Genomic DNA, 13,175 nt, shown 5'->3' on the forward strand with positions numbered 1-13,175 from the left:
ACAATAATAAATAACATCATATGATTTTTCTAGAATGAATCCTTTATACAATGAGCATATTCCCAAAACCCGGTAGTACAAGTCATAAGCTCTACAGAGTTAGCTACCACTTCTATATAAACTGTTTGTAAAGGAGTGAAACAGTTGAATACAAGTAAGAAGGTGACTCCGAAGCCTGCGAACGCAGCATCAGGTTTAACTTGAGTCTCCTCAGCAATGGTCCGCACAGCTACTAACGATCGACACCTGGATCTGCACAATGAAAATGTGCAGAAGAGTAGCATGAGCACACCACAGCGGTGCCCAGTAAGTATCAAGACTAACCTCGGTGGAGGAGTGACGAGGAACAGTCAAGACACCTACCGGTCTAATAAACTATACAAATATAAGCATAGGAACAACGGAACATGATGTATACATATAAAGACTATACACCATGGCTAACAATACAACAATCACAGTAAGGAAGAAAAACAACAAGTAATAGCGGAAATACCATAATAATGACATAGAAGAGCGAGCGAAATCACAAACCCAAAACCTAAATCACAAATACAGTAAAGGTAAGCAATAACTCAGAACCTACGACAGTGTTCACAACAAGTCTTAGCCAACAGACTCCACGAAATACCGAACCTCGGACAACTTACAGCTCACGGGTCCCAAAACCTGAACCCTAACACTTGGCATCTTGTGCCCCCATCACAACTCATGGTCACGCTGATAACTCACTTACTAACTAGAGCTACTCTCACATATATGACAAGTAGACGAGGGTGTACATCTATACTCAGCAATATCAGGAGAACTTCATATCCAGTGGGAGTGTTCAACTACGAGTATGCTTGTCCAAGTACTTTAACATAGTTCCTACCAGCTAACAAGCATAAGGAAAAGAACGGACCGCACGTAAGATGTTCTCACAACTTTCACGAGATAAAACTCATACAGGTAAGCATACCACAACACAATATCAAACAGAAAGAATGCCCCAGGCCATCACAAATCATCACAATCAATCCGTGACATAGCCCACCTTGTCTCGCCACATGTGCAAATAATAACATAATAAGTGCCCGCCTTGTTTCGCCACACGTGCATCATAATGTTCCCACCTTGTCTTGCCACATGTGCAACCCACATATAAGCATATATATATATATATATATATATATATATATATATATATATATATATATATATATATATATATATATATATATATATACACACACACACATATTCTGCCTTGTCACGCCGCATGTGCAATATGTCAATAGTAGAAATAGCACGGCAGAAACCTCGTGCAACCCCATAATAATAACCGCACGGCAGAAACCTCGTGCATCACAATATCAACAACCGCACGGCAGAAACCTCACGCACCGCCACAATAAGTACCACAGCAACAATGACAATATATACAAGAACACGACAAGTAAATCAACTCGAGAACTTTTGATCACAAGGAGACGGTAAAACTAGCTCACAAGGAATAACCACAATAGAGAATACTAAGCGTAATAAGAACAACTCAACAAGGGAGAAAATAATGTGAAGCAATGATCCCACAATATGTAGTTCAACAACAAGGAAGCTAACACGAATCAAATAATTCCAAATAAGGAAATGTCAACTAAATATAAGATACCTAAACTTCTTTTAAGGTTGGGCAAATTACGAAGAATATACAACAATTTCAATTAAGGATGCGCAGCGGGAAGATAATCATAACCTCAATTAAGACTAAACAATTACAGGGGGATAATAATGGTTTCCAATAAAGACAAGCAGTTATGAAAGATAGCATGACAATAGAAGAGGTAAAAATCTTCAATTAAGCAAAATAAGAGTCAAATAGGCAATAAGAAAACAATTAAAGCATGTACAGATGAAACTAGTAAATGGAAGCTCAGTCATATCAAGAACAACTTCATACTGAGTGAATACAAGGACCTAAGAACTCTAAAAGGCTAACTTTCCACAAATAAGTCCGAACACGCACTCGTCACCTCGCGTACACGGACTACAATCAACATAGAAGACTCAAATCCTAAGGGGAAGTCCCTCACACGAGGTTAGGCAAGATACTTACCTCAATCCGGCCAATTCAATACTCAATTTAGCATTTCCTTTACCAATTCATCAACGCTCGGCTCAATCTAGCCAAAAATGACTTGAATACATCAAACAATGCAAGAGAAAACAATTTCAATTAACGAAACTATGATTCTTATACAATTTGAAAAAAGTCAACAAAAGTCAACTCCCCGAGCCCGCACCTCGGAACCCGATAAAATTTACAAAAATTGAATACACATTCCGATACGAGTTCACCCATACGAAAATTATCTAATTCCGTTACCATTTGGTCCCTCAAATCATTATTTTATATTTTTGAAAGATTTCACAATTTTTCCCTAAATTTTCCTTTAGATTCTCATGAATTTGATGTTAAATCTAAGGTATAATCACAATATATAGTTGGAAATTGATTAGAGACACTTACCCAATGATTTGGTATGAAAATCTTCTCTCAAAATCGCCCACTCTCGGAGTTAGGGTTCAAAGAATATGAAAAATGAGCAAAAACTCGAGTTACACAGCTGAAAACAAGTTGCAGATGTCGCATTTGCGATCCAGGGTTCGCAACCTTCGCAATTGCGAACAAGGAAGGGCTGGAAAAGGTCGCATTTGCGACAAAAAGTTTGCAATTGCGAACTGGGCATCGCAATTGCGATGGGTATGTTCGCAATTGCGACCATACCAGAAGCAACAGTTTTTTCCGACACAAAAATGAGCATAACTTCCTCTTACGATGTCCAAATTCGATGATTCTTTTTGCTATGGCTCCGTAATTACGATACGGATCTAATGGTTTAATAAAAACTGAATTTGGAGCTCATTTGCTTAATGTGGTACCCTTTATTCCCAAAGAAACGACGTTGAAACATCAAATAAGAGCGCAATACAATCCGAAACACATTCGAGGCCCCCTGGACCCCGTCTGCACACACAAACAAGTCATATAACCTGACACGGACTCGCTCAAGGTCTCAATCATATCAAACAACGTCGAAACGACGAATCACACCACAAATCGAGCTATGAACTTCCAAATCTTCCAACTTCGAAAACTTGTGCCGAAACCGATCAAATCAACCTGGTATGACGCCAAATTTTGCAGACAAGTCCAAAATGACATAAAGGAGTATCGCATTCCGACCCCGATATCACAAAAGTCAACTATGGGTCAAACTTCAACTTTTTTAACTTTCGCCGAAACGCCTCAAATTACCCTACGGACCTCCAAATCCGAATCCGGACGCATGCCTAAGTCCAAAATCACCATACGGAGCTGTTGAGATCACCCAAAACCCATTCCGGGGCCGTTTACTCAAAAGTCCAATTCCGGTCAAATTCTCACCGTTTAAACTTCCAAAACTAGTTTCCTTCTTCCAATTTGACTCTGAATCATCCGTTAACTGAATTCAACCATGCACGCAAGTCGATACACATATTATGAAGCTGTTCAAGTCCTTACGCTGTCGAACGGAGCTTAAATTCTCAAAACGACCGGCCGGGTCGTTACAAGTAGAGACCTACAATTATATTTGACTCCTTTTACGAAGGGGCTCATACAGTGATACAGATTACATGATCCTTTCTTGGAAACCTCCCAAACATAAGATTTGATATGATAATGTTTAGAAAGTTTATTATCGAATTATCAAATGATTCCTTCTTACATGAAAACAGACAAGACCGATTATTATTACCGATTTTGAAAAGGGCATTTACTTCATGATATTTTATGATTATTATACAAGCATGTTTTCTGACTTGTCCCAGCTAAAAACGGTTGTGGTTAAGTGTTATTACTCACTGAGCTAGCGAGAATTCCGTTAATTAGAGTACACGAGTTGACAGTTTCTGGTGAAGCCCGCATTTTTTCGCGTGGGCAAGGATTGTTATTTATTTGTTATAGTCTCTTTCATGAAACTCTTAGAGTCTCTCCATAGTCATTTTTATGAGTATCATGAGTTTTTTTTAATTGATATAGATTTGTGACTCGTATTAGACTTTCCTATCGTATTTTAAGAGATGGAGTTAGTATTATTGTGTTGGGAATACTTCATTAATAGGAATATAACTTGTTTTGGTGGATATTGGTTGGTTGTGTTGTTAATTTCTAAGACAGGTTTATTTTTTGATAGTCCTAAAACAGGAAAAACTCTGTCCGATTTTTGTAAAATACCGATGAGACTTACTTGGGAGCACTTGCTCCTAAGTCGGTTATGATCCTAAATTGGGTCATGATTGTAAGTACGTAAAGTCTCATCGCTGTGGTACTTTTTCCGAAGCGCCCGCTTACAATTGATTGGTTTAGAAGTTAGAGGCAATCAACAAGTTCCCAAGTATGATTTGACATTATTGAATTCATCTCATCTTTAATAGTATCTTTCCAAAAGGCTGCAACTCTAGAAGCCATAGCTTCTTTATAGGTTATTCTTACAACTGTATCTCTATTATCTTCAACAAGATTAAAAGAAATACTATAGGAGTCAATCTCAGCCAAATTAAAGATCAAGGACCAAAAAGTCCAGTTGCTTCAATGGTCCTCTCTCTTTGCAACCTCTACAGAATATTTGCCTGCAATATACATTATTTCATGAAAGTTGTCACAAAAATCTGCTAAGAAGCCAATGATGTAGCATTTTGTATGATATCTTAGTAATGTCATATAATTTCAAACTATAGTAAAACATGTAAATACCTTTTAAATGAACTATTTTCAATAATAATTATACAATTATGAGAAATGTCACATAGAAATCATAAAACTGTAAAGAATCCGAGACCAATAGGAAAAAATGAATCCAGTTTTGCAGAAATTTCATTACCAAATTTTAACTTATTCTTGCCACTATATAAACTCAACATGATTGTGCAAAACCACCATACAATCATGCAAATCTTTGTTATAATGGGAAATCGGGAACTTTCAAAAATTAATCTCCAATATAATGTTGTGTCAATAATATATGTCAATATTTTAAGTATACAACTTAAAAGTGAATTTTATTAAATATTATTCATAACTTTATCGACTGTTAAAACCATTATGCAAAATTTCAACAGTGTCTTCCCTAAACAGCCTAAACTAGAAAAAGGACAATATAAGATTACAGGATTTAACTAACTATATCTACTGGCAGTGTAATAAAAATCTTACACCGCCAATGAAATGTTTTTTTTTTTTTTGGTTTCCCACCCGGTGTCCGGTACCCGCATTGGAGCCCGACTATATCCGGATTCCCGCCGCGTAGAGCCCCATTCGGGGGGGAAGCGCTCCCTACCAAGGATTTTTCCATACCCAGGGCTCGAACTCGAGACCTCTGGTTAAGGGAGGAGCAGTCTCATCCACTGCACCACATCCTTTGGTGGTGCCAATGAAATTTAACCTACTATAGAAGGTTACATATCTTATTTTTCATGAGACAGTCACACCTCTCAATAACAACACCTCACTATAGCATTCAAAAAAATTCGGAACAAACGCGGTTGTTTAGCTTCTGGAATTTCCTTAGCTCTGCCAAAACTATGATGCACAATGCATTCATGAAACCTCTAGGCTAGCATTAAATGCATCAGTCCCTTCTTTTATTCCTTGTATCAGCAAGACATATCCAAACAATGACGTAGAAAATGATTCCGTAAATGATGAAGATGCTTTTAATGATGACAAAGATGATTATGGCTATTTAGAAAGAAGATTAGAGGACAACAAAAAGAAAAAAGATGTGCAAGGATTTGAATTTGGATTCATTCATGGACAAGCAAAAGGAATCATTCGAACTTGCATTTCATATTTTCAAGTTTGGATTCAGACATTTGATGTAAAGATAATCAAGGGCATGCCTATTTCTCCAAAGTCTGCTCTACAGGGTGCTGAGCTACTCTCCTACTGTGATTTTGCATTTTTTGTTTTGTTTTTAGTTTAGTGGTAGTGAATGTTAAGCAACTAAAGTCCAACATATCCACAAGATGAGTGTTGCACATATGAGAATGCTAAAATGGATGTGCGGTCATACAAGATTATATAGGATTAAAAGTGACCACATTCGCCACAAGGTACTAGTAGTGAGCATTGAGGATAAAATGCGAGAAGATATTGTCGACAAATATAAGTAATTATATCAACTGCGTTATATAGTATCATGGTGTATTTAACAAAGTAAAAACACGAAAAACATGAGGTTGCTTTAATGAGAAAACTTACCATGAAATTTCCAGATTGGTTTTTCTCCATTAGTAACAATCTCAAACATTATACGATCTCCCACCTCTAAGTCATTTGCAACACGAAATTCACCCCATCTACCTCCAATATAGACTCGAGAACAGGAAGTATACAGCCTTAAATTCCATGACCTTTGTGTTTCATCTCTAATAATCAAACCACAATTCTTGTTGGTGAGACCATTTTCCGCTGCAAATCGAGTAGGAATGCACTGAAATTGTTTGTAGTGATTTCCACATTTCATCAAACATTTCATATGTATCATATTTCATTATAAATACCTCCAATTCAAAAAGAGAGAAAACAAAAGGATTCTTCAAGCGTTAGGGTAAATGAGTTTGGAGACCTACAAAGTAACCATTTAACAAGCCATAAGGTTTATAACAGATTTGCACATATCATCAAACTTATCATATGCTTCATATTTTCGCGGTAATTGATTTTAGTTAACAAAGAGCGGAAAAATGGTACATATATCTTGAAGGGTTTGGGGGGAAATGAATTTTGAGACTTACCAAGTAACCTTTAAGCCAAGAGGCTCTAACAATGCATGAAAAATGAGATTGACCAAAAGGGTTGTGAGTAGCAGCTTCTGCATTTGGTTTGTCCGTTACATTGTAAATTGTAAGAAAATCCATATTAAAAATTAAATAAGTCAAAAAGATTAAAGTAGAAGTAATGTCTAAACATCCACCCCATCTTTTGGCTAAAGTTTCTAAACAAATTGAAATTTATGTCAAGATAAAGGGAATCAACTTGCAAATTCATCAAGTATATAAAAATGGACTCTAAACATCTTACCTTTGAATTCAACATTATTGGCTTCTTCTTCGTCCAGCAGATACTCTGTCACGGTGACTCGAATCAAAGATGGTAACCTCAAACTCCATGTTCCCTTCATGTCTGAACACCAATATATCTCCCAATTGCAGATCATGCTCCTCCGCAAACTTTCCCCAACCCTCTTCCAATCGATGGTCGTTCACCTTCACCAGCCACTTCTTACCAGTTACCACCCTTTCTTAGTATTGCATATTCATTCTTATATCCCTTCAGATACCTCAAGAAACCTACAGGAATTTTCTGCAGTACAACAAAAACTTGTCCCAAATCATTATGCTGTTTTGTTTAGGCCCTGAAACTCTACCATATTCCCTACCTTTTTTTAAGCAGGCAAAAGTTGAATTATCGTTAATCACGATGCAATTGCAGTGCAAAAAAGGGGGCTTCTATAGTTTCCTTTCACTCCTAATAAATTCAAGGAGCTTACAAAATCTAAAAGCATAACTGCATTATTCACATTAAAATGGTTACACCAAGCAAAAAGGTTCAATAAACATCTAGTCTTCAGCACATGAATTGGAGTTGAGACTCCATCAAAACACCTCTGATTCCTCTCCTTCCAACCAAATAACACAAAATGGGACCATTTTCCAAGTCTTTATGATAGATTTCCCAACTTTCCACATTTCACAGCTAACAAATGCCTCTTCAGAGTTCAGACAGCCGGGCAATAACCATTTCACTACAAAAAAGCACAAAAACATGTCCCAAGCCTTCATCTTTATAGGACCAGGGGCGGATGTACACCATAGCTACAGGTTCAGCCGAACCCAATAGCTTTTGCTCAGACCATGTATATGTATTAAAGAAATTCCATGCTTTCTTGTTGGATTTTAAAAATGTCCTTCATGCATTTCTCCAACCTATTAAATATGTACAAATATTAAATTCCGAACCCAATAACTCAAATGGTTAGTAGATTTAGTGGCACCTCGAAACCATAAAGTACAAATCTTGGATCCCCTCTATATAGGACGGTGTGCGGATGTACAACATAGTTACGGATTCAACCGAACCCAATAGGTTTGGCTCAAACCCTTATACGTGTTAAGGAATCAATTAAATATGTACAAATATTAAATTTTGAACCCAATAACTCAAATGGTCAGTGGGTTTAGTGGCACCCCGAACCCATAACGTTTAAGTCTCGGATCCCCTCTATACAGGACAATGCAAAAACAAATAGTCTATATTCTCATTCTCTGTTAATATAAATAACATTTGTTGCAGAATGCCTGCTATACCACTGTTTCTTAACTTCTCTTGAGTTAAACATGCCCCCAACACTGTCAACCATACAAAACATGCCAGTATTGTGGGAGATTTTGTCTTCTAAATCAATTTCCAAGGCTAATCATCAATGACGCCCCTGCTCTACTTAATTTACCACAATATTCCGTCAATGTAAAACTTTCTTTCTCTTTGTCTACCCCAATGTATGGCTGTCCAACAGGACGGGCCGTCCCGTCCCGGTTCCGTCCCGTCCCACTTCATTCTAAACGGGATGGGCCCATGTTAAACGGGACACTGGATGGGACGAGATGGCCATTTCGTCCCGTTTGTCCCGTCCCGCCTGTCCCGCGTCTTTTTTTTTTTTTGAATTCTAGCCGTTGGGCAACGGCTTCAATTGCAAAAATAGTCGTTTCCAACGGCCAAAAACGGCTATAATTGGCCTCCATCCCCCCAAACTTTTAATATAACCCCTAAGTTTATTAAATTACACTTTGGTCCTATTTTCTACTATAAATACCCCCTCCTTCTTCATTTTTTCCCACAAAAATCAATCATTCTCTCTCAAATATCTTACATTCTATCTATATTATTCTCTCAATTTTCTCACTATCAAGTGATAACTTTCAAGTATTTGGGCAAATTTTTGGAGCAACTTTCAAGCTTCAAATTAATTCGTCAAGTATGTGGAGCAATATTTTGGGCAATTTCTTCAAGTTTCAATATTTAATCACGGTGCACTCGTTCCATCTCCTAATTTTAATATACAATTTTTGCGTATCATTTTAGTGCTTAATTTTTGTGTTTACTTTACGTGTTCTATTTTCATATTTCATTTGTGTGTTTAATTTCTGTGTTAACTTTTTAAATTTAATTTCGTATTTAAATTATGGCACCTAAAAATGTATTTGGTTTATTTAAAAAAAGTAGTTAAAAAATAGTAAAGGTGAAAGTAATTGTAATCCTAGTCCTAATCCTAACCCTTCTCCTAGAATTAGAAAACATATAGATGAAATGACTCATATTGATGAAACTTCATTTTCCCAACCCCCGCATGTTATAATATTGATTTCGGAGAACAACTAGATCATGAAACTTTACAAAGACAATTTGGCAATGATATTTTTTTGAGGACGAAAAAAATGAGGATGAAGAAAATGAGGAAGAAGAATTAGATGAAACACCCACTAGTCCTGCAACACAAGCTCCAACTCAGAGTCAATCTCGGCCTGGAGCTTTACCCCCTGTACCTCCTTTAAGGGATAAGCCTAAGGTTGAACGTCCCAAAACATCACTTGTATGAAAATTTTTTAAACATGATAAAGTCAATAATCGTGCTATATGTGAAAAATGTAAGCAACAATTTGCACACACAAAAAGTGGTGGGACGGGGGGTTTAACCAGACACTTACTTAAGGAGCACAAATCTTTATGGATACAAGCAAACATAGAAGCCGGAAAAATTATGGATCCTAACACCGGTACTGGTACTCCTAGTGGATCTGGCGGGGGTTCTAATTTTTTACAACAGCAGCTTGACCCCTACTTCTGGTACTGTTTTACGCCCCTATAACAAAGATAGAGATCGTGAGAACTTAGCAAAAATGGTGGTTGTCTGTGACTTACCTTTTACTTTTCCTTCTCACCCTGCTTTTGTGTATTATATACAAGAAACTTATAATCCTGCTTTTCAAAGTTTTCCTAAGACCACGGTTAGAAATGATGTTTTTAAATTTCAAACCGAATATCTTCAGTATATTCGTTGTGTATTTTTCACTTAGATTGTAAAGTGTCTATCACATTTGATATAGGTCGTAGTCCTAATGGTTGTGATTATTTAACTGTTACATGTCATTGGGTTGATCATCGCTGAAATTATGCAAAAACGTATTATTGGTTATAAATTTGTTGATTCAAAACACACTGGAGCATATATTGCAACTACTGTTCTACAAAAACTTGATTTTTATGGACTCATTGATAAAGTTTTAACTACCACCTTAGATAATGCTTCTGCTAACACAACCGCAGCAACTAGCTTAAAAACTAGACTTTGTCCAATTAATCCAGCAATTTTTCATGTTAGATGTGCATGCCATATTTTTAACTTGGCTGTAAAAGATGGTATTAATTTATTTTCTGATGCTTGTAGTAAAATACAACATGCTTGCGGCAATATTTTTCATGCTAATAAAGCGAGTAGACTTCGTGAATTTGCTCAACAATGTGCTAGTGCTAACCTTCCATTTAGAAAAGTTCCAAAAAATGTTTGTACTAAGCGGAATTCTACTTATGAAATGCTTAAAGTTGCTTATGATTATCGGGTGCCTATACAAAAGGTATTTAATATGCATAATGGTATCCCCACCGATCAAATTGTTGATTCTGAATGGGATGAGATCAAAGAGCTTACTAAATTTTTAGAAAAGTTTTATTATGCAACAAAACAATTTTCTGGTATATGTTACCCTACTGCTACACAAATATTAAGGTATATTTTGTGGAATTTTTGTTGTATTTGGTAAGTATAAAACAAACCCAACTTATGCACCGACCATTAATGAAATGATTTTAAAATTTAAAAAGTATTTTTCCCTATTCTCCAAGTTTATTTAATTTCTACTCTACTTAACCCATCTTTAAAACTAAGAGGTGCAAAGGGACTTGTTCGTAAAATTTATGAGAATTTAGCAATTCAAGAAAATGAACAACCATCTCTCGAAGACTGCCAAGCTAGCATATATTCTTATGCTAGATCAATGTTTGATAAATATAAATCTATGAAAACAACATGTGGTGAAACTGCTCCTTCTACTTCTAAGTCTAGAGCAGAAGTTCTATGGGAAGATATGGATGATATAACAGGTTTTGATTCCTCTATTGGAAAGTATTAAAGACGAAGAAGGCAACGAACAACTTTTGGCATGGTGGAGGAAGCGTGGCAAGGCTTTTCCAACACTTTCAATAATGGCCCGAGATATTCTGGCTATTCAAGCATCATCAGTAGCATCGGAGAGTGCTTTTAGTGCGGCAAGATTTCAAATTGGAGATCAAAGACATTCATTAGCGGAGGACAATCTAGAGATTCCGTATTATTCAGAGGTTGGATTAATTCAGAAAGAAGAAATCTTGGTTTTGAGAAATTAACCACTAGGGAAGAAGAAGAATACAATGAGATACTTAGCATTGAGAGCGATGACGGCATGGAGCTCATGGAACATCAATCAACATTGCAAATTCCAGAACAATGTCCGAGAGAAATTATAGATAAGTTACAAAGAAGCTATATAGGAGCTTACAAATATTAGTATGATAATTTGTAATTGGCTACTAAGAGGCCTAGTTCAAACAGAACCATTCGTAGAAGGTGGCTGCATAAATTAGGTGCTCTTCAAAAGAATTATATTTGTATGTGAGATGTGAAAGTTCTATTAATAAAATAAAAGGCTCTAAGCGTTGAATTTTTTTTATGAATTGTCTTAGTTACTTAATAGTTTGAAATTATATTAAATAAATTATAACTCTATTATAATTACTACAATATTTCATTACAAGTCTTTATTTTAATATTTTATAATTCCTTACTTAGTTTCCTAATTTCCGTTTTAACATTTAAGTTTATTAAATAAGTCAAAAAACTAGCCGTTGCAAACTTTAAAAACTTAGTCATTGTCAAAAAACTAGACGTTGCCAAACTTAATGCTTAAATAATTTTTTTTTAAACGACACTTAAGGCCCGCGAACCCCCGTTCCGTCCCGTCCCATCCCGTTTGTTAGCGGGAGGGGATGGGCCTACCGTTTCGTCCCATTTCGTCCCGTCCCGCCACCGTCCCGGTTAAATGTCGTCCCGTCCCGTTAATTTTGTCCCGTCCCGTCCCGTTGGACAGCCATACCCCAATGTAGGTAGTCCCTTCTCCTACTCCTTTTTTTTTCTTGATAATCATGGTATAATAACCAACTTACGCACACCTTTATTAATTCTACGGGATACCTGCTACCTCCTACTAGTACAGGTATAGGGTAACTCTATCCACAACGGCTAGGAAATCAGCTAGTATTTTGCCTCCATTGAGATTTGAACCTGAGTGTTCTCAACCGACTTCATTGACCACTACGTCACACACTTGTGTGCTAGTACCTCTTATATCATTAGGGGTTGTTTGGTATATCGGATAAAGATAATAATCACGGGATAAAGTTCGGTATTAATATTATCCTATGTTTGGTTTGGGGTATTAGCTAATCCGAGAATAACTTTTATATTAAAATGGTGGGATTACGGATAACTAATCTCATAGTGGGATATCCCACCGTTGTACCAAACGACCCCTTGATATCCCACCATTCAACCTTCCATTTCATACATAATACATAAAGTAGAGGAAAGGAAAGATGAAATAATTACTAAAGGGATTAACTCACCAGACCCTGCTTGAAACCTGGTTGAATGGGTTTGAAAAAATGAGGCTTCACTGGAGTGATTTTCATAGCCAGCGGTCAAAAATTGCAGTTAATGTCGACAAAGTATCTTTTTTCTACTTTGTGATTGATATAATTGAAAGATTGAAACTAAATTCAGTTGAGGGGATATAATTATTTTTTGGTAAGTGAAACTTGAAAGGGAATGGCAGCTTTTCAGTGGACTGTGACGAAATTGTGCAGCTATGTCCTAATGTTCATTTGGAGAAATGCAAAGACTGAACAGAGACATCAGCTTTAATATTGCGGGAAAAGTGGCAAGGGTTAACCCAGAAGAGAATGAGAAAGTAAAACTGATGGGAAATTGGTAAGGGAGGGG

General features: G+C 36.6%; 1 protein-coding gene across 11 annotated transcripts; it reads right to left on the bottom strand.

The window, feature by feature from the left end:
• LOC109233040 (B3 domain-containing protein REM2-like) lies at positions 4,410-13,153 on the bottom strand. 11 transcript variants are annotated; one of them, XR_002069032.1, is made up of 5 exons: positions 12,800-13,153; positions 7,106-8,010; positions 6,586-6,650; positions 6,284-6,493; positions 4,410-4,653 (listed from the first exon to the last, which is right to left on the bottom strand). XR_002069032.1 is itself a non-coding variant. In XM_019398780.1 (5 exons), exons 2-5 carry the CDS (start codon positions 7,239-7,241, stop codon positions 4,613-4,615), a joined length of 486 nt encoding a protein of 161 aa, XP_019254325.1. In that variant the 5' UTR covers positions 7,242-7,387; positions 12,800-13,153; the 3' UTR covers positions 4,410-4,612. The 11 variants fall into 11 exon arrangements, 3 of the variants coding, with proteins under 3 accessions (XP_019254325.1, XP_019254323.1, XP_019254326.1); XR_002069033.1 differs by lacking the exon at positions 6,586-6,650 and adding an exon at positions 6,820-6,896; XR_002069028.1 differs by adding an exon at positions 6,820-6,896 and having other exon boundaries at positions 6,284-6,650.

The sequence above is a fragment of the Nicotiana attenuata genome, chromosome 10 (genome assembly GCF_001879085.1).
Source record: "Nicotiana attenuata strain UT chromosome 10, NIATTr2, whole genome shotgun sequence".
Classification (NCBI taxonomy): domain Eukaryota; kingdom Viridiplantae; phylum Streptophyta; class Magnoliopsida; order Solanales; family Solanaceae; genus Nicotiana; species Nicotiana attenuata.